The sequence below is a fragment of the Pteropus alecto genome, unplaced genomic scaffold, assembly GCF_000325575.1.
Source record: "Pteropus alecto unplaced genomic scaffold, ASM32557v1 scaffold195, whole genome shotgun sequence".
Lineage (NCBI taxonomy): Eukaryota > Metazoa > Chordata > Mammalia > Chiroptera > Pteropodidae > Pteropus > Pteropus alecto.
The window spans coordinates 5,194,990-5,222,565 of record NW_006438073.1 but is presented as its reverse complement, the minus strand read 5'-3'; the positions used below and the strand labels follow the sequence as shown (position 1 = coordinate 5,222,565).

At 45.6% G+C, this 27,576-nt stretch overlaps 1 protein-coding gene across 1 annotated transcript in view; it reads left to right on the top strand.

The window, feature by feature from the left end:
* Positions 1-25,666, top strand: part of LOC102888009 (solute carrier family 22 member 2) — a 26,026-nt gene extending 360 nt beyond the window's left edge. The window contains exons 1-11 of the mRNA XM_025049076.1: positions 1-42; positions 1,631-1,734; positions 7,008-7,162; positions 9,197-9,353; positions 13,509-13,623; positions 14,798-14,904; positions 16,053-16,267; positions 17,113-17,221; positions 17,741-17,853; positions 20,808-20,907; positions 25,600-25,666. The exon at positions 1-42 is cut by the window's left edge and continues 360 nt beyond it. Of these exons, the coding sequence (XP_024904844.1) occupies positions 1-42; positions 1,631-1,734; positions 7,008-7,162; positions 9,197-9,353; positions 13,509-13,623; positions 14,798-14,904; positions 16,053-16,267; positions 17,113-17,221; positions 17,741-17,853; positions 20,808-20,907; positions 25,600-25,666 (1,284 nt within the window). The remainder of the gene's footprint in view (positions 43-1,630; positions 1,735-7,007; positions 7,163-9,196; positions 9,354-13,508; positions 13,624-14,797; positions 14,905-16,052; positions 16,268-17,112; positions 17,222-17,740; positions 17,854-20,807; positions 20,908-25,599) is intronic.
* Positions 25,667-27,576: the final 1,910 nt, after the last annotated feature.

Here is a 27,576-nt window from a genome sequence, read left to right as displayed (position 1 = left end):
GGCTGGGTGTACGACACGCCCGGCTCCTCCATCGTGACCGAGGTGAGTGAGGCAGGACTTAAAAAGGACAGAGCAGCAAATAGCACAGCTTTTCTTAAGGAAGAAGCCAGTAAGGCCCACATGTGCTCTTCGACTCAAGTATCTTGTAAAATCCTAGTTTCTGACGAAAACATGTCTGAAGTGTGAGCGAATTAGTTAAAAATTGATCAAATTCAGACATGGATTCTTATTTCTGCAACTCTCAGCAGTAAAAAACAAGCTAAAGCATGTGAGAATTCCTGGAAATAATGCCAGGAAAGGGAAAATTTTCAAGACTCTTCTTGTTCGGGAAGCCCTTCCTCCCCCATCGTTCCCCCGACATGCCCCAAAGCTGTGAAATTTACTGAACGGTGACACGACATGCTTTTGTGTTAATGACTATTTTTCTCTATTTAATTCGCTCAAGGTGTTTATATAAAACCATTTGGGGTTGGAGCTTATGCTAGGGTACTATTATGTTATTAAAAACTACAGTCAACATTAACATCTAATTGTGAAGGTTCATTTCACTAAATATAAAGAAAAAATAGAGTCTTGCTTTTATTATAGGTAAAGCAAAATGGGGGGACGCAATTACTCTGAAAATGCGGAGGAAGCTAGTTGTCTAGCTTAATTTAAAAAGAAAGACTGCTTGGAAAACGTGAAGATATGCTGTATAAACAGACATTTAGGTAGAGAAACACTTGGATTCTTTTTTAACGATCTAAAGTGGTCTGACATAAGGGTCCCCAACCACCAGGCCAAGGACTGGTACCAGTCTGTGGCCTGTCAGGAACCAGGCCACACAGCAGGAGGTGAGCAGCAGGCGAGTGAGCGAAGCTTCATCTGTATTTGCAGCCGCTCCCCAGTGCTGGCATCACCACCTCAGCTCCGCCTCAGATCATCAGGCATTAGATTCTCATAAGAGCACTGGTCCCTGGTGCCACAAAGGTTAGGGACCTCTGGTCTAACAGTTACATGAAATGTGGGAGATCACAGATTTAACACCACGCCACTTTAAGAGGCTTACAGCATGGCTAATCTCGTCCTTCATACAGAGGTAAGGAAACTGAGGCCCAGAGCAGAGAAAACTTTTGCTCAAGGCCACAGAGAGAGCTAGCAGTCAGCCCTAGAAACCAGATCTCCTGACTTCCAGGCCAACACCTGTTCCTCCTCGGACGCTGCCTCTTGTTCCAAATGACAGCAAATGTACAGCCCTAGCAAGACGCTCCTAATCCCCAGCTATTAAAGAGAGCAGAGAGACTCGGAATAGCCCACTTCCCCAGGCAGGATGACCTGCATCCTGTTCGCACACCGATTTGCCTCTGTGATTTAAAATTAGAAAGGAAATGGTGTCATACATACATGGAGTAATTACCCGATTTCAGCTGATTCAGCCAACAGTAGTTTAGCCTATGACATACCTCCGGATGGAATGCTAAATAGATTGTGGGACAGATCTTTCCGTTGGATAGAGGAAAAGTAATGTAATGGTGAGAAAACGGTGGGTTTATTACCTTTCAGCCCCAAGGGATACGTAATGAGTTCCTCAGGCCAAGGTGTATCTAACGGGCTTTTGTTTTCTCTCTCTCCTGACTCTGCCTCTCGGCAGTTTAACCTAGTGTGTGCCAACTCCTGGATGCTGGATCTGTTTCAGTCAGCTGTGAACCTAGGATTTTTTATCGGGTCTATGGGTATCGGCTACACAGCAGACAGGTGGGTGCCACGGTTTCTGAAAGCACTTGGGTTCACCTGTCCCTGGTTGAATGCCATCCTTTTCCAGGTCACACAGACTACAACTGCCTGGTCTAACTTCAGTTGTCTTCACAATCTTAGATTTTCGCCGCTGCTTGGGACACTTTTGACCGATGCCTTTGTTTTCCAATTCTCCGGGCACGGAGGGGTGTTTCGACATTAGGCGGCAGTGTTTCCTTGGGGACTATGCAGAAGCCTCGAGTCAGAAGGAAGAGTAATAGACGATTTGATCCCTTTTGCAAGTCCCATCCTCTGCCTCGCTGCCATCCACCTGGTCCTAAGCCTTCAGGGCTCCGCTGGCCTTTGCTGGCCTCTCATAATCTAATCCTGCTGCCCTTACCGTAGCCCGGGGGGATTGCAGGATTCTTGAACTGGGGCCCGAGGCCAGGTATAACTCCAGGTATGGAACCCAGGATGGAATTCGGTAAAACGGAAATGGGTCTGTTTACACTGAGAGAGGTAACTGTCCACGTCCCGAATGTCGGCGTCCCTGGGTGGTAAGGAAAGACTGCACCACATGGAATGGCCAGCGGATGGTCCTCGCAGAAGGTCTTTGTCTTCGGTGGCTAATACTCAGGGACTCAGTCTAACCTAGCCAGCCCCATGTCTTTTATCAGCCATCGTTAGAGAATCCCAGGCTCACTGTGCTGAGAGTCCCTTATCACCTGCATCTTTACTCTGTCAATGACCAGTTAGATATTTTTAGGAGTCCTCAAAGGGAAAGGAACAGAAACATTTGCTTTAACTTAATGAGCACTTTAGAAAAGTTGGCCATCAGGGCTAATTATTCAATACTCTTCATGCTGACTGTGACGTGTTCTCCACGTGACAGGCACTGCTCAGCATTCTGGACGGCGTCAATCTCTTTAATTATCAGTCACCTAGTGAGTTACCGATGTATAAATATATGTAATTTTAAAGGCAAACAAATGGTAAAGTAAATATACTTTATGCCTATTGCCCCCCAACTATATCTAGGATATAGATAAACCCAAACCTGTGATTATAATATTAAATGTAAACAGAGCATTTTCTCTGATTATATTATATTGGCAGGCTGGATTAAAACTTGCAAGCGTGTTAAAGATTGGTAAGGATGGCTTAATCTATCGTACCCCAGGGGCCTCCGCATTTTCACAGCCCAGCCCACTATAGAGGCGGGGACTGGGGGGACAGTTGAGACCCTGGGCCACAGGCAGCTCCATCCATCACACCATTTCTATAAGTGTCTGTTCAGCCTCTCTTCAAAAGCTCTCCCTGGGACTCTGTGTGGGAAACTTGAGATGAAGAGGAAGGTATTTTGCTTTGATTTTTACGGCCACACCACTGAGGACAGTTGTTTGGAGATGACCCCTAAAGTCAGGAGAGACACCTTGACGAGGGGTAGTCTAGAGTCCACTTTGCTCAGGTGTGTGGCCATCTGGCCCCCCTGGCTCCTCTTCACCTCCTCCTCCACGGCAAGGTGCACATACTAACATTCGACTCACCTGGACGGAAGTCAGCAAATAGGTGACTGAGCCCCGAAGCCGGTTAAACCAATGAGTTGATTATTCTCATCTCACTCAAAGAGCAGGTGTCAGGTTCTAGCTCTCCACTGACAGCGCATCCCACTCATCATCCCATCAATTATCCACCTTCTTGGATGACCTCATTATTTCCTTCACGTCGTTTAAATCTCCTATGTAAAGTTGATTGCTCATTATTCTTCTCAAAAAAGCTGTGTACGTGTCGCTGGATTTTTTTTTTTTCTTAAACTGTCTGAAGTTTCATTGGTCATTGCTCCTCCCTCTATTCTATTTTTATGTGCTTGTGGGAGTGAGCAAAAGGGAACCGCCATAGCATGAAAAAAAAAAAAGGCAATTAATTGTCTTTTGCATACTTAATGCTATTTCTGAACAGTTTTCAGATTTTATACAAGAATCTCATGGAAACCCATTTTATGCTACAAATTAAACCCACATTAAATAAAATAGATTGTCTTCTATGAAGAATTTTAAAAATATGAACTGACAGCTGATTGGGATGTCTTTTAATTGAAAACCAGGAGGAAATTATGAAAAAGTTGTAAATAAGAATACTGAATCTTATACCAAGTCAACTTTCTGAAGGTCGGCTTTGCAAACGAAGGGAAGGAAGGAAGGAAGGAAGGAAGGAAGGAAGGAAGGAAGGAAGGAAGGAAGGAAGGAAGGGAGGGAGGGAGGGTAGAAACCAAGAACATATGTTAGCGAATTTGAAAGTAAATTGTTTATTAGATATCTAATTTATTTCATCACCTATAACCTCCTAAAGAATGATTTTGAGTACCACCTGACCCAAAAAATAAATCTCTCACCAATTCCAGATTTTTTACTCTAATGATCAGTAATTATAAGTGCTATATTTAGTGGCATGCTGTAAATGTTTGACAACTGACTCTCTAAGGGGAAATGCCTCAATTTGTAGCATTTGCTGATTTCCATGGTATAAATACTCCCACTATGGTCCATTGTAAGCTACTAAAGTAGGTCACCAAACACAGAGTTGGCTAGAAATATGCACTATCATATGGTATTCTCACCATACAGACAACAGATAGGCGTAAATAACCTCATAATGGTCAAACACAGTAAAACGATTAGAAAGCAATACGTTTTTAATATTTCTTACACTTGTTTTTAATATAATTTATTTAATCGTAAGTGTATAATTTAATTTTTAATAATGGCTGTGTTTAACAATTAGCTCACACATTTTCTGAAAATCTAATAAACCAGCTCTTGAGAGCCAGCATCACACAGGCTGGATTTCACGGTGGAACTAGATCCAAGCAGAATCAGGTCCCAGTGGGTCACAGTCAAACTTACTCAACTATGTGGAAGGTTCTAAGTCAAGTTCTTCAGTACACACTATGTGCCAGTCACCGTATGGGGCATCCTCGTGTGTTACATTTCAGTTACGATTGTAACAGCCTTCGAAAGGAGATTCGATTATCCACAGTTTGCAGATGAAGACACCAATGCTCGACGAAATGAAAGCAGGGCTTCCCCAGTGTTAACGCGCACATAAACCTTGTTAGAATTCTGATTCCGATCCAGTGGGTCTGGAGTGGACCTGAGAGTCTGCATTTCTTGCCATTCCCAGGAGACATTCATAGCCCTGGGTCTCATTCTGTATGGCAAGTAGCTACAGGACTTAAGAAGCCAGCAGTACCAGATCCCACCCACCTCTCTGTTTTCTCTCTTTGTTTTCATTTCACTGCTTAAGGGCTTCTGTGCAGGGGGAGAAAATCTCAAACCACTACTCCAGAGCTCTGAAACTCCTTCCAGCCGTGCCTTATTTTTCTTAATAGCATCATATCTTTGGAACGTATCTTCCAGCGAGGCTTTTCTACATCACAGATTTGATTTTTGGAAGGTTTTTACACCCTGACTTTCAAATGGTGACTCGTCGTCCCCTCTCATCGGCCACTGGATTTTGTCCGTCTGCAGGAGGGTGACCGATGTTTTAGGCCATGCCTGAGTCGGCTTTGGAAGCTGAAGAATTATCAATTGAGCACATGTTTATAAACCCTCTAGGGTAAAGAAAGGGGTTTGGGTAGAAGAATGTGGGAAGAAAGTCTAAAAGTTACATTGGATGTGGCTTTGGAAGGCTCTGATGAAAAGCAACAGGGTGTATATTTATTATGTGGAAATAGTGACTGAGAATTAAGAAACAACGTGGTCAAAACAGGGTTTTAAGAAGTTTAGTCGTTTACATTCATTACTGATCAGAGTGCTTGATCATTAAATTTCATATTTAAAGCATTAATTTCCCAAATAATTATTAACGATGCTGTGGGTTATTTTCAAATGGTCCGTTAGCATTGAAAGGGTCACTAGAACAAAGCTGTCTAAAACTGATGGTTGCCCGATAGAGGGGGGTTGGGGGGCTGGGTGGAAAAGGGGAAAGGATTAAGAAGTACAAATTAGTAGTTACAAAATAGTCACGGGGATGTAAAGTACAGCATAGGGAATACAGTCAATAATATTGTAACAATTAGGTGTCCGGTGGGCACTAGACTTACCAGGGGAATCACTTCACAACTTGTGTAAATATGTAACCACTGGGCTGTACACCTGAAACTCATCTAATATTGAAGGTCAACTGTCATTGAAAAAAAAACCTTTTTAACGTTTAATAATAAAAAAATAGAAGAGCCGTGATCACAAACCATCTAGCCGCCAATGAAGGGACAATGTTAATGACACAAAACACTGACCATTCAGTTTGAAGTAAAAAAAAGATGAAGTAAAGCATTGCTCTCTCTGAAGAATTTTTAAATATCCACTAACAGCTGATCAGGGCATCTTTTCGAACAGAACCAGGAGATCCTAATGAAAATGTAAAGATTTCGTACTGTGCTCCAACTCAACTTTCCCAGAGCCGGCTTTGCAAATGGAAGGAAGGGGGCGGGGGAGGGAAGGCAGAACGAAGCCTTGGGCCAAGCTCTTTACACGGAATACCTCACTCAATCCCCTTGTCACCGGGGTCGGATAGGTCTCCTCCAGACGAAGAACTTGAGAAAGGTCGAACAACTCACCCGACACCACAGCAAGCGGTAAGACCAGTTCAAGCCAGCTTTCCACATTTTCCTCTGCTCTGTGTCCTGAGACACTCTCCAGGTTCCTACACTGATGAAACCTGAGTCTCTCGCATAAAACTGTGTAGAAGCCACCCTTCTAGGGTTCTCCATAACAAAGGCCCGATGGGAAGACGATAGGTGACATGACTGACGGACAGCGAGACACAAAAGGCTGTTCCATGGAGACATGCAAATACCACAAAGTCCAGAAACGGCGTTAAAATTGAGCGGGGCAGTGCACTGGACACTGAATTTTGTTTTCTCTAAAGTGAGAACTCCTGGTCGTGCAAAGCTCCCAGCTCATGTGGTGATAGAGAGGCCCCTAGGGCATTTAGCACTGGGCGAACTGGAAGAATCACCCTCTCCCTGAAAGCCCTCCGCAGTACGGGACAGACGGTGCTCTAGTCCCAGGACGAACGGGGCTACTGTGCTTAAAACACATGTAGCGCACTGGTGAAAATCTAGAACAAACCGCCCGGAAGTCAGACTCTCTTGGTGGATATTAATCCGTGCCTCTCGAATGTCCCTAATTCAGAGTTGACCCCCCACTTTAGATTTCCATCCTTCCCTGAGTTACCTACAACCCTCATGCAGCTAATCTAATTTTCGTCTCTCTTTGTTTTTTTCCTTGCAGGTTTGGCCGTAAGCCCTGCCTCTTGGTGACAATCTTCATAAACGCTACATCTGGAGTTCTCATGGCCGTTTCCCCAACCTACACGTGGATGTTGATCTTTCGCTTGATCCAAGGACTGGTCAGCAAGGCAGGCTGGTTAATAGGCTACACCCTGAGTAAGAATGCTTGTGATTGCAGCTGGGAGAACAAAGGGTCATCGCTGCCAAAGTACAGTCAGGTGGGGGGTCGCTGTGAGGAAAAATGAACTCAGCTTCAAGACAATGTCGAGAGAGTTTTTTTCTCTGTATCAAAAGAATTTCTAAAATCTTTTCAATCGACTCATTCTGCATTTCTCTATAAAGAAAACAACGAAGTCAGAAATGAGGGTCAGCGTTTGCCATCCAGATCCTTATATAACTCCTTAAGAATTTGCATTTTCTGTTCCCTGGGGTGTTGCATTCAGAGAAAAATCTAGCCTACCAGGCCTAGATAATATAAATAATATTCAATGATGAGAGATATATTGGGTTTATAAGGGACTCTAATACTTTGCATAAATCCATTTAGTAAACCACCGTTGTCCTCAATTTATACACGAGAAAAATGAGAATGAGCGCTGTCGTCAATCCGGGCTTCTCAGCCATTTGGAGGACCAGTTACGTCCTACTCATTAGTAGCCAGAGTGAGACTTCAGCTCCCTGGAGTACAGGAGAATATTTGAATTCTCACAGCACAGCATCTCTAAAGCAATATTAAGAAAAATCACCACTGTAATTAGATCCTGGGGGCTGATTCCATCATTACTTTCCCTTTGGCTACATTCAAACGGCGGCCACACGCAGAGAGAGGAACACTTTGAAATTGCAATAATAAAACTCTCGCTGCATACAGAGAACCAGAATGTGTGAGCTTAAAAAGTTACCTGCCAAATTAATTAAGGGGATTCTGTGAAATAAAGAGAAGATGGCGCTTAATACTGTCACGAGCCTCTAACGACGTGTCGTCAGCGAAGGAATCAATGGACGCAATTCTTCGACCAGTGATTTGGTTTCTAGAATATATACTATGTAGCATTCTGCTGTAGAAATTTACATTTCGGCAATAGTTCATTTCCGCCTCCTCCTGTTCATTCCTTTTCCAGTCCCTGTGAGTGTCCTGGGGTACCCTTGGCATTGGGCTTCCTCCCACCCCACCACCCTCAGAGCCATCCATCCATCACTTTGAAAGACAGACTTTTCTGTTGACTATGCTCTTGAACAATTTTGTATAACTCTGTTTTAAAAATACTTCTGGATTATTCACAGTCGTTGACAGAAACATCTTTAGGATGCATTTCTACTTGGTTTACAAAGGGTCGAAGTCCTTAATGCGATTACCAAAAATTTAAAACAAAAACTCTGTGGCTCACAGAATATCTGAGATTTCAATTCGAGTATGTTTGTGATAGAAAAATAACTATCCCTAAATTCACGTACCACAGACTTCACACGTCTGCCACGGTGTCACGGGGTGGGATAACGCCGATTATTATACCATGTGCAGTGGAGTGCCCATAAACTGGCTGTTGGAAAATAAAAACCCCGATTTATAGTGTTTTCCGGTTTCCGAGTTGTAAAGTCTCCCACCATGACAGATTTTAAGATACCGGTGGGTTTAGCAACCAGCTTGCAAAATTCTACAAAATTTAACAATCCATTTTTGAAGCCAGTGCTAGCTGATTCCAATCGGCTTGAAACCCACTGCTAGGTTTTTAAACCACTTACACCCATGAACAGGATTGCCAAGAAAATGTTTAATTCATGAAAGAAAACGAGGTATTTATTTACAAAAAAAAAATCACCAACCATCTAAATTTGAAGTTTGATTCACTTATTCAGGTCTTAAATGATCACCGCCTTATTACTCTAGGTCAAAATTTTCCATGCATCTGAAATACGATTTCATCTGTCCTTGAAATCATTCTACAAATCAAACGTTTTGCTCATGGTGGCAGGCCTTTCCCTCTATCTACTTTGGGATTATAAGATTTTACATTCATTAACACGACAACAAAGTAGGCCCCCAATGAACGTTTTTACATTTTCAGAGAGCTGTATAGAAAATTCTAGAATTTGGACTGCCTCTTTTTAGGTTGGCATTCTAGTTTTCCCGTAGCTGGACAGCCAAGTCAGTGGCACGGATTTGCACTGACACGTGTGTTCTCTCTGCAGTTACAGAGTTGGTCGGGCCGAGCCACCGGAAACTAGTGGGGATCCTTTACCAAATGGCGTATACGACTGGGCTCCTGGCGCTCCCGGGCGCGGCCTACGCTTTTTTTTTGCAGCTCACAGTCACTCTGCCCAACTTCTGCTTCTTGCTCTATTATTGGTAAGTCCATTTGGAGCACAAAGGAAAGAAACTGAAATATTTCATTTCTGTCTTCCCTAATGCACGCCATCCTTCTGAATCCTAAGACTTTCTTCACTCTTCCGTTTTGGAGGAAGCTCAGGTCCCCGTCTCAGGGATAAAAACGAAGCGCGTCGACCTGTCCCCACCCTGCTCTGGAAATCGAATGTCCCTTCACTCTCCGCTTACGAGTTGCGTAACTTGATCTTTCATTGTGACGTTATCTACGTGGTGTCCAAACCAGCTTCTAGTGGCTGTGATACCCTCTGAAGAGACTGACGATATCACTGTGCTTACTCTGCCTCTCCTCGGAGGAAACTTGGGCATGGAGGAGGCGAAGCGTGGCACCATGTCACCTCCCCATATCCATTCCCAAAGCAGACATCCCCAGTCAGTCACGGCGGTCTTTACCTCGCATACAGCCAACATGGCACGCCGCACAGACCATGCCAGTGAGTCGTAGCTCCCAGGGGAAGTGAAATATGGGTGTCGCCATGGAGAACAGCAGAAAAGACAGAAACTATCAGAACTCCTGATGAGGGGGTTACCTGAAATAAAGGGAAAGGGGTGCCGGCCTATCAGCCAAATCTCTCTCCCATGCAGCGAACCTGCGTATCTCATTGCTGCACGCATCCCCCTGTTCTTCCCACGGTTGGCCAAGAATTAAACATCTCAGCCTTCCCAGGAAGCCTGTTTCTTCTGCAAAAGCCAGCGGAACTCTGAGAGCGGCCCTTAGCTCCCTCCTATACCCATTTCTACCTCCTTTCTGTCTCCGCCCCCGCCCCCTTTTTTCCTGTTCCCGTTAAGATTTCGCAGTTTCTTGCCTGGATTCCTGCGACAGACTCAGAACTGGTGTCTTCGGCATTCGCTTTACCGGCCTCTAACCCATGCTTCTCGCTGCCTTTTAAACATCCAGTTCCACATGTTACTCTCCAGCTTAAAAGTCTTTCATTAGTTTTGTCCCCCGCAGAATAAAGGCCAACTGCTTTAGCATAATGGAAAGGCCCACCTGTTATTCAAGTCCTGACCACCTCTGAAGCACCTCTTCCTGCCACCGTTACCCAATAGAATCGCATCGAATCGACTTATAATTCTGCCAGCTCCACGATGGGGCGATATTTTCAAAAGATCACTCAAGACGCAGAGTAGGAAACAGGGGTTTTGGCAGAAGAATGGAGACAAGGGGATGAGGCGAGAAACTGTTGCCATGATCCTTGCTACAGAGGATAAGGGCCCGGATGACGACAGAAGTTGTAGGAAGGAAAAGGAAAAAATTATAAATGATATTAATAAGGTGGCAATGATGGAGCTCAGTGACAGACGGAACGAGGACGTTCAGAGAGGACGTGCCGAGCGGACGGCGCCCGGCGTGTAGGCGGCGTGTCTGCGTGCTGGCGGGGACATCGGTCAGAGACATGAGGAACGCAGAAGGAGAGGTGGGTGTGGAAGGAGAGAGATGCGGTGAGCATCGACATGAGGAATGTTAGCTGGGACTTCGACGTGCCGCTATCCAGGGGCAGATACACCTAAGGGTCGGAAATGCAGACGAAGCTCACGTCTTTGCTGTCACTATGGGGATGGATGAGATCATTCAGAGAAAATGAGCAGGAGGGGGACCCCGTGCGAGCCTCACCTCCCCTGGTCAGCCTGCCCAGGCGGGGCCTCTGTCCCCCGCTTGGTGGCTTTGCACACACATCCCTGTAGCCCTCACATCTCACTGCTTATTGGATCAGCTGTCCACGTGACATTGCATAACCTGACTGTGTGCCCCATTAGGCTGTCACTCTTCAAGGTCAGGTGACATTAAGGGCCCTCCTGCCCAGCTTCCTGCCCAGGGCCTAGGGACCATAGCAGCACCCCTAGTAGATGATTACCAGCTTCCACTGAACCCCGTCACGGAGGATGCTTGCTTTACAGCGAGCAAGCCATTTAACTGCAGAACCCAAAGGTCAGGTTCAAGAGACTATTCATTGAGCCATAGTTTACATTCCTGTCAAGTTTACTCATTGTTTCTAATTCTGCACCTAGAGCTTCAAAATATTAACGTCCTCCAGCCTGGTTCCCAAGTTCTTCTTCTTCTTGGCCCTTCAGCTCAGGCAATGGTTGGCCAAACCGCCTCTGCTTCCTCAGAGTGTAGGCAGCCGGAGCTGAACACGCCAGCCACGTGTGACCTAGAAATCTCTCCCCGCAACGTCACAGCAGAGAGGACCCGGGCCATAAGCTGTGGATTGCGGGCTGCTGAGCACACCACGCTTCTGTCCCTGATGTCACTTTTAACCGAGGAGCTGTCCTTGACCCCTCTCTCCATCACACTCCCATGGAAACGTCCACCCCGAGTTCCTCTTGAGCTCCACCTCTCAGAGAGACTCAACGTTCCCTGAGTAAGGACCCCAACTGGGGCCTTCCTGACTCTATGCCAGAGCTGTCACCAGAGCAGTCCTGCCACCTCCTTTCTGACAGTCCCTTCTCCTCCCAACCGCCCTGAATCAGCTGCTCCGAGTCTTCTCCAGACGCAGGTCCAAGGGGCGCGTGAGTCCTGCTCAAGGATGAACGGGGGTCCCTTTGTCCCACAAGGTCAAGCTCAATCTGTGCAGTCTGGCTTGTCAGTTCTCTCATCATCCGAGCTCAAATGCTCAGCTCATTCCTTTAAGAAATCAGCTCTCAGAATAATATCCATGTAAAATATTCGCTCCCCCGCCGCGGCTGTCTGCATACTCCCACGTCCACCCCGCCACCCCGTCAGTTTTCACAATTAGCATCACCTGAGCTGACACCACCTGAGGGCACCTGCCTCTCCGCCCCGCAGCACAGACGGGGTTTCAGCTGCACCCGCTTTGAGGTTTGCTTCCCATGGTCCCGCCAGGAACTCTCTAGAGAGGAGACCAGCGGCTTCCTGCACAGGGCTGAGTGGCAGTCAGCATTTGAAGGAAGAAAGAATCACGCATTCCCTTGCACAATTTTACAAAAATGTTTTCTTATGGTGAGGTCTTTTAAGATCTACTCCCTAGCGATTTTCAAATATTCAATATAAATTAGCGACTACAGTCACCATGGTGTGCAATACATCCCCAGGACCTATTTATTTTATAACTGGAAGCTTGTACTTTATCACTCCCCCTCCCCCCACCCTCCAACCCCTGCCTCTGACAACCACCTATCTGTTCCTTGTATCTATGAGTTTGGCTTTTATAATGTAGATTCTACATATAAGTGAAATCATATTGTATTTGTCTTTCTCTGTCTGACTTATTTTACTTAGTATAATGTCCCTCAAGGTCCGTCCATGTTGTCAAAAATGCCAAGATTTTATTCTTTTTTATGGCTAAATAATACTGCGATATTATTTATATGTATTTCACATTTTCTTTGTCCATTCATCAACGGACGCTTAGGTCGTTCCCATATTTTGACTGTTATAAATAATGCCGCAATGAACATGAGGACGCAGATATCTTTTGAGTTAGTGTTTTTGTTTTCTTTAGATAAAGACCCGGAAATAGCATTGCTGGGTCATATTACATTTCTATTTATATTTTTGAGGAATTTCCATACTGTTTTCCATAGTGGCTGCACCAATTTATATTCTCACCTACAGTGCATAAAGATTTTCTTTTCTCCACATGCTCACCAACAAAATGTTGCTATTTTTTGTCTTTTGGGTAATAGTCATTCTAAGAGGCATGAGGTAATATCTCGTTGTGGTTTTGATTTGCATTTTCCTAATGATTAGTGATATTGATTGCTGATGTTTTCATGTACCTATCTGCCATCTGCATTTCTTCTTTGGGAAAAAAAAATAATGTCTATCCAGATTCTTTGTCCATTTTTTAAATTGGATTTTTTTTTTTTTTTTTTTTTTTTGCCATTCAGTTATATAAGTTCTTTATATATTTTGGATAGTAACCTCTCGTCGGATACATGATTCGCAAATACCCTCTCCCATCTGGTAGGCTGCTTTTTCATCCAGGTGATGGTTCCTCTGCTGTGCAGCCCTAGAAGGTCACCCACACCTGCCTGGGTGACATCCCTCCCAGAAATCTGGTTATGGCTGCAGGCGGGACAGGGGTTCAATAAGAACCCGCCCCCCTGCCCCCCCGCCAACTTCACGGCACTGATAACACCTGTGTTGTACCCTAGGTGCATTCCTGAGTCTCCGAGGTGGCTAATCTCCCAGAATAAAAACGCTAAGGCCATGAAGGTCATCAAGCACATTGCAAAGAAAAACAGAAAGTCTCTGCCCTCCTCTCTGCAGGTGAGCCAGCCGCGGCATCAAGCCAGGGAGCAGTGGAAAGGGAGGGAGCAGGCGAACCACGCTCTAGCACAAAGAGCACCCATGGGGGCCGCCATATGCAACGCCGGGTGTCTGTCGTACCCAGATTGTAGGTTCCCTGGTCCAATGTTTAAATTGGATGGAAAACTTTCATGAAACTAAAAGGAAACCAAAAATCATTGAAAAGTCAAATGAGGAGCTTCTCTCTCGTGCAACTCAAAACAGTGCTGGCCGCGCAGGCCTCGGTACCTGGCGTCTCGTTTACCTGTGCCCATCAGCATCCTCAGAGAAGGAGGCTTTCCCCAGAGGGAAGAGTCCCGGGTCACTAAAACAGATTTGCAAGCACAATAATTTCTGAGAATTTTTTAAAATGTGGATAGAAATTTTTCCAAGATGTTTTAAGTGACTCCCTGCTTTCTTGAGTAGAACGAGTTACCGAGGCATTCAGCATTTTGCCTTTAGTAGACCTCACCCCCTTTGATTTAAACCTCTGTATATGACAGGGGCTGAGAAAGAGGAAACGTTATTAGGAAATTTTGTCAGAACAGGAGTAAATCATTTCCGAGCGAGGAGCTAAGATAGCGACCTTGAGCTGTTACATGACATTTAGAAAGGGGATTTGGGGTTCAGGGCCCTTTTCCTTCCCTTCCTCTTTGGTTTCCGGTGTTTGGAAGACGCATTCTTTTCCAGTAATCACTGGCACAGCGCCAATTCTTAGGTCTTCAAACCATGTAGAGCTTGGTCAGGGGACAAAGCCCCCATGTGCCATTGTCTCGTCAGAAGTCAGAGTTCACGTGACGGGGATAAGTCTGGTCAGTACTGGTCTTGCCAGGGGGTCTTCCCCAGTTCCTCGGTCTTTCACACACTGTTACGTGGGCCCCGACTTAGCCCACTGCGCTTTACCTACGTAGTGTCGCCGCGTGGATGTGCCTGAGTTACCTGACTCCCCTGTGGCCTGTCTTCCTCTTCTGTGACATGGGGTGGAAAACAAAGGACTTAACCTCGCAGACAGTCGTAAGGATCAAACAAGCTTATGTGTGTCCCGAGCACAGGATGAGCACTCAGCAGGGGGAAGGTGCCTTTGCCATTCCCTGTGGGACTCAGGGACACACCGTCATGAAATATAAAAAGCCATTCCCATTGTTTCTACTCTTAGAGCCTCCAACCTGATGAGGAAGTCGGGGAGAAGCTGAATCCTTCATTTCTTGACTTGGTCAGAACCCCACAGATAAGGAAACACACTCTGATCTTGATGTACAACTGGTAAGGGGTATTTTTCACTTTGAAATCCTTCCAAGTTCTTTGAACCCCAGCCGTCCACATTAAGGGAGGGGATGAGAGTGACTTCGGGGCGTAGCCTCGTTCCCGAATTGCCGTTGGTGTAGACAGCAAGGTTGGCTCATTTACAGCAGGTTTTCCTAATATCAATTTTCTCAGACACATGTTGCAATCAGCTTCCGGTCCCAAAGCATCGGTCAGGACATTCGCAACCTTGGCTTCGTCTTGGAATCACCTGGGAGATTTTAAAACACCAAAGCCAGACCCCTGCCCACCTGCTGCTAAAGGAGTTGAGGGAAGGGCCCAGGAATCAATATCTTTAAAAATTCTCCAGGTGATTCTAACATATAGTCAAAATTAAGGACTATCGGTATAGATCAATGGCTGGTGGGTGTCCATCTCTCCTGATTGAATGGGATTGGCCAGGAAAGGGCCCTATTTCTTCTTTTCTACCTGGAAAAAAAATAATAACTTTCGAAGAAGAATAAAGCGCGAGAATAATCCACCAGCTCCACAGTCAGCTAAGCTGCACCGTTTCCACCGACTGAGGTTACTCTCTGAGCTTTGAGCCGTCGTCTCTGCGCCCAGCTTCTTCCGTGAGACACGCTGTGCTTTCCCTGTGAGGTGCTGGGATGACTCCAAGCTCATCGGGAATTAATGTAGCAACCTGGCACGGAAGATGCAGCCGTGGAATCTGGCCTCGTTAACCTTCTTTCCTTTTCTGGGTCATTGTGACTCTTGCCGATTATCCTCATCTTTTCCGTTACAGACAATGAACACTTTCCATCAACCAAACTAGAAACATTGTCAAAATGTGATTTGCAACATGGCAGAAGATAAATCCTCCAAGAGAGAGGCTATAACCCATTGGGTCTTCTGGTTCCCTACAACTGGAATTAAGAATCAAGCCTTTGATCTCAATTGCATTAAGAGACCACGGAGAAATCGTTAACAGTCGCTAACACTCTGATATAGTTTTACTAAGTAAATCACTTTTCAACTTGGCCCAGGAATGTTCTCTTGTCTCTCCCCCTCTCCTGGTTCTGGGGTCACAGTCGGCCACCGCAGTGGGTCAGAGAGTGGAAAAGCCTCGCTCTCGGCGCCCGTCTGACTTGAGCTCTCCTCTTCCTCAGGTTCACGGGCTCGGTTCTCTACCAGGGCCTCATCATGCACATGGGCCTCGCAGGGAGCAACATCTACCTGGATTTCTTCTACTCTGCCCTGGTCGAGTTCCCAGCCGCCCTCATCATCATCCTTACCATCGACCGCGTCGGGCGCCGTTACCCATGGGCCACAGCAAATATCGTGGCTGGGGCAGCCTGTTTAGCCTTGGTGTTCACCCCCAAGGGTAAGTGTCGGGCCAAGCTGGGGCCTTGTTTTCTGAGACTCTACGAAGAGGGCTCTCACAGCCCTTGCACAGGAAGGCCATATCAGTTGTCATCTGGATCAATATGGAAAGAACGAACAAAATAACTGCGACCTTCCTGAAAAACCCATATGGCCACCTTGCCTTTAAGAACAATCCACCCCGCGGTTGCCTGATGTAACATAATCACACTTGCTTGTTCTCTGCTGTAAGGCGAACCCACGCTACAGGCAATCAGCTGGCCCAGAGCGGGGAGCGTGCTTCGGGGTAGAGAAGGCCCAGACTTAAAGCCTAATTCCAGCACTTCTCAGATGTTACTTAGGCAGCTCCCTTGGCCTCCCTACATCATCCTGTAGAATAAATGAGAACGCTTAAGCGAATGCCAACGACGGACAATTTTTCAGTTCCTTTCTTTCTTTTTAAAATACTTAATACGGGGGAGCAAAAACCTATATAACAGAATCCTATTAGCAACACAGAGCCTCGTTTGACTCCTTCGGTTATTAGCAATTATTTAGAATATGCCCATATTTCGCTATTTCCTTTAGGTGACCTCTATAGACTAGAGCTGGCCCGGCTTTAGAAACTGGTATAATTCTGTTGTCATTGATGGCTGAGGCCTTAAGTTAGAAGAGTATTAGAACTGAATTCAAGTTAAAACAAACAGGCGTGGAGAATTTGCGGACATCGTCTTGAGTCTGCGGAAGAATCAGTTTTGCTTTCTTGTCTCATTCTGGCATGTGGCCCTGCCCGGTGCAAATCCCCGCCCCCCTCGCATGCCCCCAGGACACCGTGCAGCATGTGTAAATGGCGTGTTTTCCCTGCAGACCTGCACTGGCTGAGACTTACAGTCGCGTGCTTGGGCAGAATGGGGATTACGGTAGCCTACGAAATGGTTTGCCTGGTCAACGCGGAGCTGTACCCCACATTCATCAGGTGAGCACGTTTTCCTCGACATGAGCAGGGCGCTGGGGACGCGTGCTTCTTGGCTAGAACTACCACAGTTGCCGGCAGAGGATACCTTACTTTTCAAAACACAGGATGAGAGAGGATGAGAGCACTTAAGGGCGGTCGCCAGGTCACATCTGGCACTCGCAGGATGGGAGACACCGGGCGGTGGCAGCGGGAGATATGGAATCGCAGGGGAGGGATTACTGTGTGGCCGCAGGAGACAGCGATAGAAAACAGTGCACGTGGGACTCTAGAAACCGGGAAGCAGGTGATAAAAGTGGAAAGTGAAAATCACTCCACGTTAAAAACCTTAAAAGAAGTTAACAGAAAACAAATATAACAGACTATGAGTGAAGCGATGTACCATATGTCATGTATGTGTGTTGAAAATAATGTGAACTCTCTTCGGTTCACAGACGTTTAGTGATTTGGGGGAGTATTTATCTGGGCGCGCCCACAGTGCTGTGACGAGCTAAAAAGTTACATCCGTCTCCTGCATTCCAGGAATCTCGGTGTCCTCGTCTGCTCCTCGATGTGTGACATCGGTGGCATTATCACGCCGTTCCTGGTCTACCGGCTCACCAACATCTGGCACGAGCTCCCGCTGGTGGTTTTTGGTAAGAAACCCTAAGAGATGTCTGATTGAAAACCTATTTTTCTAGGGACCTCCACTGTTCTACCTCAAAATAGGCATCATGCCTGTTAATAACTACTAAATATGACCAGTAATCAGTAGCACTATTAGCGTGAGGAATGCTAACAGTAGTTAATACCATCAGTAGCTACTAATGCTCAAGAATGGGAACCCATTAGGACTCAGGCCTGTAGAGGTACAGGGTCAAGAAAGAGCGAGATGGAAAAGGTCCCCACACCTGTCCTCACCGATTCCGCCCTCCTTGGGTCTCTCTGTCAAAAGGCGTTCTTTCTGCCTCCTCTAAATCTAGAGGTGGAAAAATGCATATAATACTCCAAAGCTTTAAAGAAAGGCACTTAAAATTTTGCAAAGGGCAATTTCAAACCCAGGGGAAGCAAAGACATTAGCATAATGGAAAGGCCGTGTCGTGTCGGTGTGGGACCCCAAGTCCTCAGATTCCTGGGGTGACTAGATTTAAGGAGAACTGGCTTAGCACTTCCCTTCCGACATGCTGGGATGTGCCAAGGCAGAGCCCTCCCCTCCCTGACCGGCCTGGAGGGTGGAAAGTGATGGGGACAAATCTCATGAGCAGCAATCAGCACGGAGGCGCGTGCTGAAGGTCAAGTCTGCACACTATGGAAGGGGACTGAGAACCCTGCGTGCTTCATTCGTTCACCGTCCATTGCCTCTTCCCACGGCTTGGGGCTGGGGGACAGATTCTGCCTACGCGTCCCTTACACACGGTTCCGGATTCTCACATGCGACGTTCCCCTACTCATGTTAGCCAGAACGCCTCGATGCACCCATTCCCGCCTCCTTTTAGACCCATTCTGAGCCAGTTTTAATTTGACAAAAATGTAATACTTTTCCCCATGGGCAAACGACACTCACTTAATTTGGGGGGAGGGGGGAGCCCCTCTCAGGTGCACACCGGGGAAGTGCCGCCATGCTTTTATCCTCACTCTGCACGTTGTCACACACACAAGTATCTCTGCTCATGCCTCTTCTCAAGGGATTCGCAAGGGGAAATTTTCCGCTGCTGTGGATCTGCCAGTGAAAGTTCTAGACCGTTGATAGGACTCCACCTCAAAACCAGACCCCATGAAATCCTCCACATTCCAGCCTCATAGCGACACGGGCGAAGTTGGGAGGACACAAGCTCTTTACCCTGAGATAACCATGACAGGGTCACAGAACGGCTGGCTCTGCTTATGGGACAGACACACCCCAGATTCCTTCTTCCCCCAACACTGGCTGAAAGACCTGTCCCCAGGGCCCCCATTCCATCTTGGGGACGTGCCATCTGGCCTCTATCTTTCCAGGGAGGAAGGCAGAGATGCCTCCATCTACACCACTTCCTTAGGTGGGCAGTGAGGGTCCAGCGGGTCAGTGGGACACTCCTGGGTAGAGAACACATACTTCGGGTGTCTCTAAGTACCACGTAACAAAACCACGCAGAGTCCAGACACAGACGGACCACTGCTGACCCTCCCTCAGCCTTCGCCTTCGCCTTCCCCTGGAAAAGACAAAGGATTTTAACTGCATTTCGACATTTCGAGGAATCGCTATGACAATTCCCCATTTATTTTCGCTACTAGCTCCATCTTCTCTCACTGACCTTTAATCTGAGTAGCTAGCAGGAAGCAAAAGTGATCATTTTACATTGTAACTTCTTTCCCTTTCTTTTCCCCACAATCATGGTGTGCTAATTGTGGTCCTGAAATAGCCAGAAGCAGAAATCTAGAAGCCAGAAAATCAAGGCGCCAACGAGCAAGAACAGCTGAGTAAGCAGAAGGGAAGTCCCGGTTAATTGGCGCATCTTTGCAGATGTCAGATGCTGAAGGGGTGATAATTTGAATAGTCCATTGTATTCTCTTCAGAATTCACTCACTTTAGAGAGCCAGCGCCAGCTGGAATGTGTTTACGGTTGGAATGAGTTACAACCAAGCACATCGTCAGGGGTTTGGAGAGATCTGGAGAGGCTGGCTATTTAGTTCATGCCATGTTCTAAGCACTTTAACGAACAGAAACTCATTTCCGCCTCAGAACAAGCCGGCAAGGCGGGCATTTCACCCCACTTTATGTAGGGGAGCCTGGAGCCTCGGGGAAGACAGCAGAACGTCCCAGGGCTCTAAGACCAGTAGAGTGGGTGTCTGAACTGGGACCAGGCGCCCAGAGCCGCAGCCACCGCACTCTGTGGCCTCCGTTCCTGCCATCTTTTAAGAGCACGGAAATGGAGTCCAATGTGCATTTCTCTGAAACTCCAGAACTAGTGAAGAACCTGCATCCTACCTCCCGCATTCTATTATAGAAAAACATATAAAAATGGAACCTTAACATCCCAAAACTTTAATGGGAATTTAAAGAAAGAAAAACACCATAATATTTACTCTTACCGCACAGCATACGCAAAATTTTAGAGCTGAAAAAACAAAGAAAAAAAAAGAACAGGAATTTATTGAACATCTATATGCGAATTCAAAGTCCCGGCTACACTTTTTAATGCTGCTATGGAGTAATATGTGATTCGTTACTTTTGTTCGCCAGTACTGACCCAAGTTTCTGGCGCATTTTCATCACTAAGTGCTTTATATTGGCAGGGTTCTGTTCTTTCTTTTCTTAGAGTTGACTTTTTTTTTTTTCCCAGAATTCTTTCCTAACTCCAAACTCTCTTTACAGTGTGACGGTGTCCTCTAGCCTAGAATAGCTTTGACTCAAAATGTGAAGTATTTCATTTCCCTATAAGGAATTGTAATCCAACGGAGTTTGAGATCGGCAAAATATTTACGATGGAGAATTAGGGCCAGCAGATGGCAAGAAATTCACAAGTCTAAGAAATCGCACATGCCAAAAAAAATTTTTTTAAGGAGTAAGGGGAGCTCTAATTACAGAGCTTGTTTCTGTTCTCAACGTGATCTACACCTGTTTGTCTTTCAGCTGTGGTTGGCTTGGTAGCTGCAGGATTGGTATTGCTGCTGCCAGAGACCAAAGGGAAGACTCTGCCTGAGACCGTCGATGAGGCTGAGAACATGCAGAGGTAGGACCGAAATTCCTCAGTGAGCTATCCCATGCCCGGGGGGGGACCAACTCTGTGGCCAGTTGGAAGGAAAGGTGAGGTGGAATCTGTACCTCACACCACACACTGAGATCGATTCGATCAAAATCGGACTTGAGTACAAAAAGAGAAACAGTAAAATAATGAAGATACTATAAAAAAAATACCTTTATGCTTTCATAGTCGGGAAGGTCTTTGTAAATATGGCCGAAAATCCAGGACTCGTGAAAAAAAAAATCAGTAAATTTGCCTTTATAAAAATTTAAAATTCCACATTAAAAACTACCATAAGCTTAATAGTAAACTTAGAGAAAATATTTACTTCCCTACAAGGGGCTAATTTCCCAAATATATAAAGAGCTGTAACAAATCCATAAGAGCAACCACAACACAGAAAGCAATGAACGAAGGGTACGAACAGATAATTCAGTGAAAATAAAAACAGCTCTAAATGTATGAAAACATGCTCCACCCTCTTTATAATAAGGGAAGTACAAATGAACACTGCACTAATGTCGCCCGGGTTGCTGAAGGTCAAACAGCCGGCTAACATATGTGTTAGGATAGAAACATCGAGTAGGGGTACAAATTTGAAACCTCTATAACAGGCAATATGACAATAGTACAAAAATCACAATTGTGCGTTTCCTTTTACTCAACAATTCCGCACTTCTAGGAATTTACATGTACAAAATGACATAGGTACAAAATTACCTTTTAAGGCAGATCGTTTATGTAACAAAAGACTGGAAACAACCTAAATGCCCATTGATCAGAAGACTAGTTATATAAATTATGGTATGTCATTCAATAAAATGCCATACAGCCATTAGAAAAGGAAGAGATAGCTTTATATACACTGATCAGGGAAGTTCTCCAAGACATACTATTAATGAAAAAAGCAAAATAAGGTATAAATTCCACCATGGGTGGGGGAAAAGCGAAAAAAATATATATATGTATTAAATATATATACATATATTTACTTGTGTTTCTGGGAGGATATGCAAGAACCAAAGATTATCGGAGGGAGGCTTTTCAGTGCATACTTTTTTGTACTTTCTGAATTTTGAACCGTATGAACCTCTTCAAAAAGTAAGCAAAAATCCTAAATAAATATGACACACTCCCCACACCTTTATGTGTGCAGCGTGCTTAGATATTTTTATTTAATTTATCCACCCTCCACCGTTACTAGTCATAAAAATTTTCATAGCTGTTCTATAAAACAGAAAATATGTACCCAGATGACCTATTGGAAATCAAATTTTAAAATATGTTCTGTACATTTTGAGACAGGGAAGCGGCTGCTCAGTCATATACACGCACACCTAAACTTGCAAGAGTTTTTCCTTTTCATCAGGCTGGTTTAAAGTAGGATCGAGAGCTATTTTTAAAATGAATTCTGTTTCTTTACATTCTGTCTATTTGATGTGCTCTACAAATACTTCTGTGAGGATTTTCACTTTTCTGTTTTCTGTATTACTTGACCCAGTTCACTTTTCAAAGCTAGAAGACAGACAGGCCTGTGGAAAGCTTAGGGCATTGCAGAGAGACAGTGAGTGTGAGGCCCAGCGGGATAAAGGGTCCACCTGCAGAGAAGGATGAGGGACAGCCCGCACGAGACACAGATGCCCGGGAACAAGGGGCAGACTGCACCTGGCACCGCCATGGCGGTCGGGCATGCAGAATGGAGAGCCGACCCCAGGTGAGTGTCACATGCCGAGGGAGAGCAGTGGGAGCAGGGTCAGGCAGGAAGCCCCTCCCCACCTCCCAGGGCACCAAGCCCCTCCGAATTGCAAAATTAGCTTTTCGACTTACGTACAGAACTATTTCTATTTCATCACTTCAACCTGTTTCCTTGTCTGTAAAGTTGGGTCACAGTAGCTAATATTTATTAAGTGCTTTCAACCAGTGCGTCCCCAGCCCTGCTCCTGTACAACCTCATTTAACCCCGGCAACGACCCTCGGGAACAGGTGTCATTATTAACATCCTTTGACAACTGAAACAAGACAAGGCAAGAGATTAAAGGACTTGTCCAAAGTCACACGGCCAGGAAGTGACAGAGTCAAGGTTCTAGTCCTGGCAACCAGAGTGCAGGGCCCGTGTGCACGTCCCACCGCAGAAGGCTGGGTTCACGAGCGGGACGATGACAGTGCGGTGCCCAGCGCATGGCTGCACGCGGTTACCGCTCGGTGTAGGTGGCCACTGTTGCGGTTACGATGGTTATTGTTGTTGCTGCTGCTGCTGTTGTTGGCTGCTGTCGTTGTTGTCACTGCTGTTGCTGCTGCTGCTGCTGTTATTGCCACTGTCGCTGCTCCCACCGCTGCTGTCACTGCTGTTGCTGCTGTCACTGATGTTGCTCTTGCTGCTGCTCCTATATTTGCTTTTATTGACACTGTTATTGCTATTGTTTCTGTTCCTGCTGTTGCTGCTGCTGCTGTTGTTGCTGCTGTCGTTCCCACCGTTGTTCTTGTTGCCGCCGTTGTTGTTCCTGCTGTTGCCATTTTTGCTGTTGTTGATGCTGTTGCTGTTATTGCTGTTGCTGTTGCTGCTGCTATTTTTGTTGTTGTTATTGCTGCTGCTGTTGCTGTCACTGCTTTTGTTGCTGCTATTGTTGCTGTTGTTGTTCCCACTGTTGCCATATTTGCTGTTGTTGTTGTTGTCGCTGTTGCTGTTGATGCTGCTCCTGTTTTTGTTGCTGCTGCTGCTGCTGTTGCTGCTGCTGCTGCTGTTGCTGCTGCTGCTGCTGTTGCTGCTGCTGCTGCTGTTGCTGCTGCTGCTGCTGTTGCTGCTGCTGCTGCTGTTGCTGCTGCTGCTGCTGTTGCTGCTGCTGCTGCTGTTGCTGCTGCTGCTGCTGTTGCTGCTGCTGCTGCTGTTGCTGCTGCTGCTGCTGTTGCTGCTGCTGCTGCTGTTGCTGCTGCTGCTGCTGTTGCTGCTGCTGCTGCTGTTGCTGCTGCTGCTGCTGTTGCTGCTGCTGCTGCTGTTGCTGCTGCTGCTGCTGTTGCTGCTGCTGCTGCTGTTGCTGCTGCTGCTGCTGTTGCTGCTGCTGCTGCTGTTGCTGCTGCTGCTGCTGTTGCTGCTGCTGCTGCTGTTGCTGCTGCTGCTGCTGTTGCTGCTGCTGCTGCTGTTGCTGCTGCTGCTGCTGTTGCTGCTGCTGCTGCTGTTGCTGCTGCTGCTGCTGTTGCTGCTGCTGCTGCTGTTGCTGCTGCTGCTGCTGTTGCTGCTGCTGCTGCTGTTGCTGCTGCTGCTGCTGTTGCTGCTGCTGCTGCTGTTGCTGCTGCTGCTGCTGTTGCTGCTGCTGCTGCTGTTGCTGCTGCTGCTGCTGTTGCTGCTGCTGCTGCTGTTGCTGCTGCTGCTGCTGTTGCTGCTGCTGCTGCTGTTGCTGCTGCTGCTGCTGTTGCTGCTGCTGCTGCTGTTGCTGCTGCTGCTGCTGTTGCTGCTGCTGCTGCTGTTGCTGCTGCTGCTGCTGTTGCTGCTGCTGCTGCTGTTGCTGCTGCTGCTGCTGTTGCTGCTGCTGCTGCTATTTTTGCTTTTGTTGCTGCTGTTGCTGCTATTGCTTCTGTTACTGTTATTGCTTCTGTTACTGTTGTTGCTGCTGCTGCTATTTTTGTCGTTGTTATTGCTGCTTTTGTTGCTGCTGCTGCTGCTGTTACTATTGTTGTTGTTGCTGCTGCTGTTACTATTGTTGTTGTTGCTGCTGTTGTTGCCACTGCTGCTCCTGCTGTTGCTGCCGCTGTCGTTGCTGTTGCTGCTGCTGTCGTTGCTGTTGCTGCTTTCACGGTCGTTGCTGTTGCTGTTGCTTTCACGGTTGTCTTTGCTGCTGCTGTTATTGCTGTTGCCGTTTCTCCTACTGTTGTTGCTGCTACCGCTGCCGCTGTTGTCATCACTGGCGTAAAGACCCTGGGAGCTCAGTAGACTTGCTTGGGCTCCTGTCTCTGCCATCTGAGACGACTCCAGCGCCACTGGGTAATTCAGATAAGCTTCTTCTACTCTCCACATCTCAAATCGATCCAGAAACTGAAGGAAGACTAAGTATCTCCAGGTGAGGGGATTTCTGTGAGGGCCTTGGGGACCCAGTAGCAGCCCCACACCAGATCTCAAGATTACTACTAATAAGAACATGTCAAGAGAGGCTGTCTGGGGACAACAAAATAAAGAAAGCAGCATTTCTATGAGCATCAGCGGCATGCCGATATTTATAAAGGCAAGATGGTCGAGAAAACTTGCAATTCAAAACATTTTTTCAATTGATTTTTCACTTGTCCAACTGTTGAAAGTAACTGAACTTTCGTAAAAATAATTTCTCAAATTCTCTTTGGAGAACTGCTGATAACAGTGTCTGGATTTTGCAATCTTCATTTTTAACTGATATAAGATTAAACGTGGATATTTCCCACATTCTTGGTTGCAGATAAGGACAGCACACCTTAAATAAGGAGCTTAGGCCAGTCTCAGTCCTAGAAGAGAGATTTAGGAACCGTTCCAGCCACACGAGTTGTTCACCTAGCTCTTTCTTTTTGAGAATCCCCACTCAGAGCCCGTCGCAAGACTCATCCTGGACAAAGCTTGTACCCATTTGTCGATCTATTTATTTATTATTTACTTTATTTCGGTTTTCAACCTCTTCACAATTTCTTTCTCCCTTCTCTGTTTTTGTTTTATTATTGCAGACCAAGAAAAAACAAAGAAAAGATGATTTACCTCCAAGTCAAGAAATTAGACATTCCACTGAACTAACAGAGACCTGATTTGATAATACAGGGTCACAATCCGAGATTTCTACTTTCGTCACAAATCCCATACAACTCAATTTTATGTCTTTTTGAACTTTAGTAACCTAGACTATGACCAAATGGAATTAGTTGTTCTACTGTATAGAATCTACCTGTAGGACCAGATTATACAAGCCCCTCCAGTTTCCTCTATCCCCAGCTTTCTTGGGACAATAGTCATTAGTTTTCCGGTATTTTTTCTATCTTTGTATTTCTTTATTTTATTCCCATCCCCACAATAATAACAAACCAAAACACGTGGGGGAATTGGGGGCCAGGGAAACACCAACAACAAAAAAGATCTAAAAAGGAATAAAATTGGGAACAGAGAGCCTGTTTCTTAAAGAAATAAAATATCCAAAGCAACATCAACCTGTCCAGAATGTATGGTAAGAACTTCGGAGAATCCTTTCAGTACCATGTGTGAAGAAAATGTAAAATACATTGATTATCAACTGATTTAGGCTTTAAGGGAAACTGAAATACAATAATCTGGAACACAAACCGAGTGATCACTGTCTTCTATTTAGAATGGATAAGTACAGATATGTGCTTTCTACAAAAAATCTTGAAAAGAGTTTAATAAAAAGACATTGTTTAAGTTGGCATTATTACATCATAGGTGATAATGTTTCATTTCTCAAAAATTTCTCTAAATTTGTAGATTTAAAATATTATATTACTATTTTACCAAAGTAATATCATAAATAGATTTTTTTAAAGCTCAATAGTACAAGACCTATAATGAAAAACAAAGTTTCTTACCCTATTCTACCTCTACCAACTCCTCAGAGATAAGTTTCAACTATTTTAGCTGTTTTTACCCCTGAGATTTATCTTCATATATCTAAATAACTTGCTTTATATTGACATTTCTTTATTTTTTTTTTAGTTTTAAATATTACCTACTGACTTTTTAATGTAAAAGATGAAGATTTAGTTCTCGCCTCTCCCCTCATCCGAACACACAACTTCTATCTTCCCTTCGAACTTTGTTTCATCACATTTTTATGGAATGAAATAGTCGACATTCACATGCTGTGGCCGCGTAACTATCATGAAGAGCCGAGCCACACAGGCTACTATGATTACACTTCCTGTCCTTCACATTCTATTTTTCCTGAACCTTAGTTTTATTGATTTATTTTCTATGAATTCATCATTAATTCCCCCCAACTCTCTGAGAGAACAATAAATCACCTACGAATGCATTCAAACACATCAGATTGGTTCCTACTCCTTCTTCCCGAGACACCTCCCACCTGGAGCCTGCAACCCTTCTGCTCCAGTGTGGCCTGGCTGATCTCTAGCCTGATACGCAGCTGTCACCCTGGGCTCTTTTATACCCACCTTACTAAACATTGCCAGTGCCTCTTTCTTGCGTTGAATTCCCTGTCTCTCAAATCCCAAGTCATCCTCATTCTTGGTTTTCTCCCTCATTTGGAAGAACCATATCTTTTGATATCTTGAGAAAAAGCACCCAGTTTTCCGTCTATAATCTCTTATGTAACATCGGAAGTTGGAACCTGCAAACTACATGTTCCCAGCCTTATGCCACCTGGCTTCCTATAAGCCTCTACCAGTGGGTGGCACTGGCCATATAGGAAGGCAGGAGCCTATATCATGAAGAAATCTGGCTCCCCGAAGCAGGGGAATGGAGGCCCCCCGCCCCTGCTCAATGGCACTGGTGCAGTTCTACCAGAAGCAGTGACAGCAGAAGTCAACTTCATTGCGAGAACAGACTCTCAGGCCCCAGCCGGGAGTAATGGCTTCTTCCTGGTCTGGAGTTAAGTTTCTCTTCTCATTGTAGCACATCTTTCTCCCTTTGCTCTACCAACAATTTTGTAAATGACTGACTGTATTAAATTGCCTCTG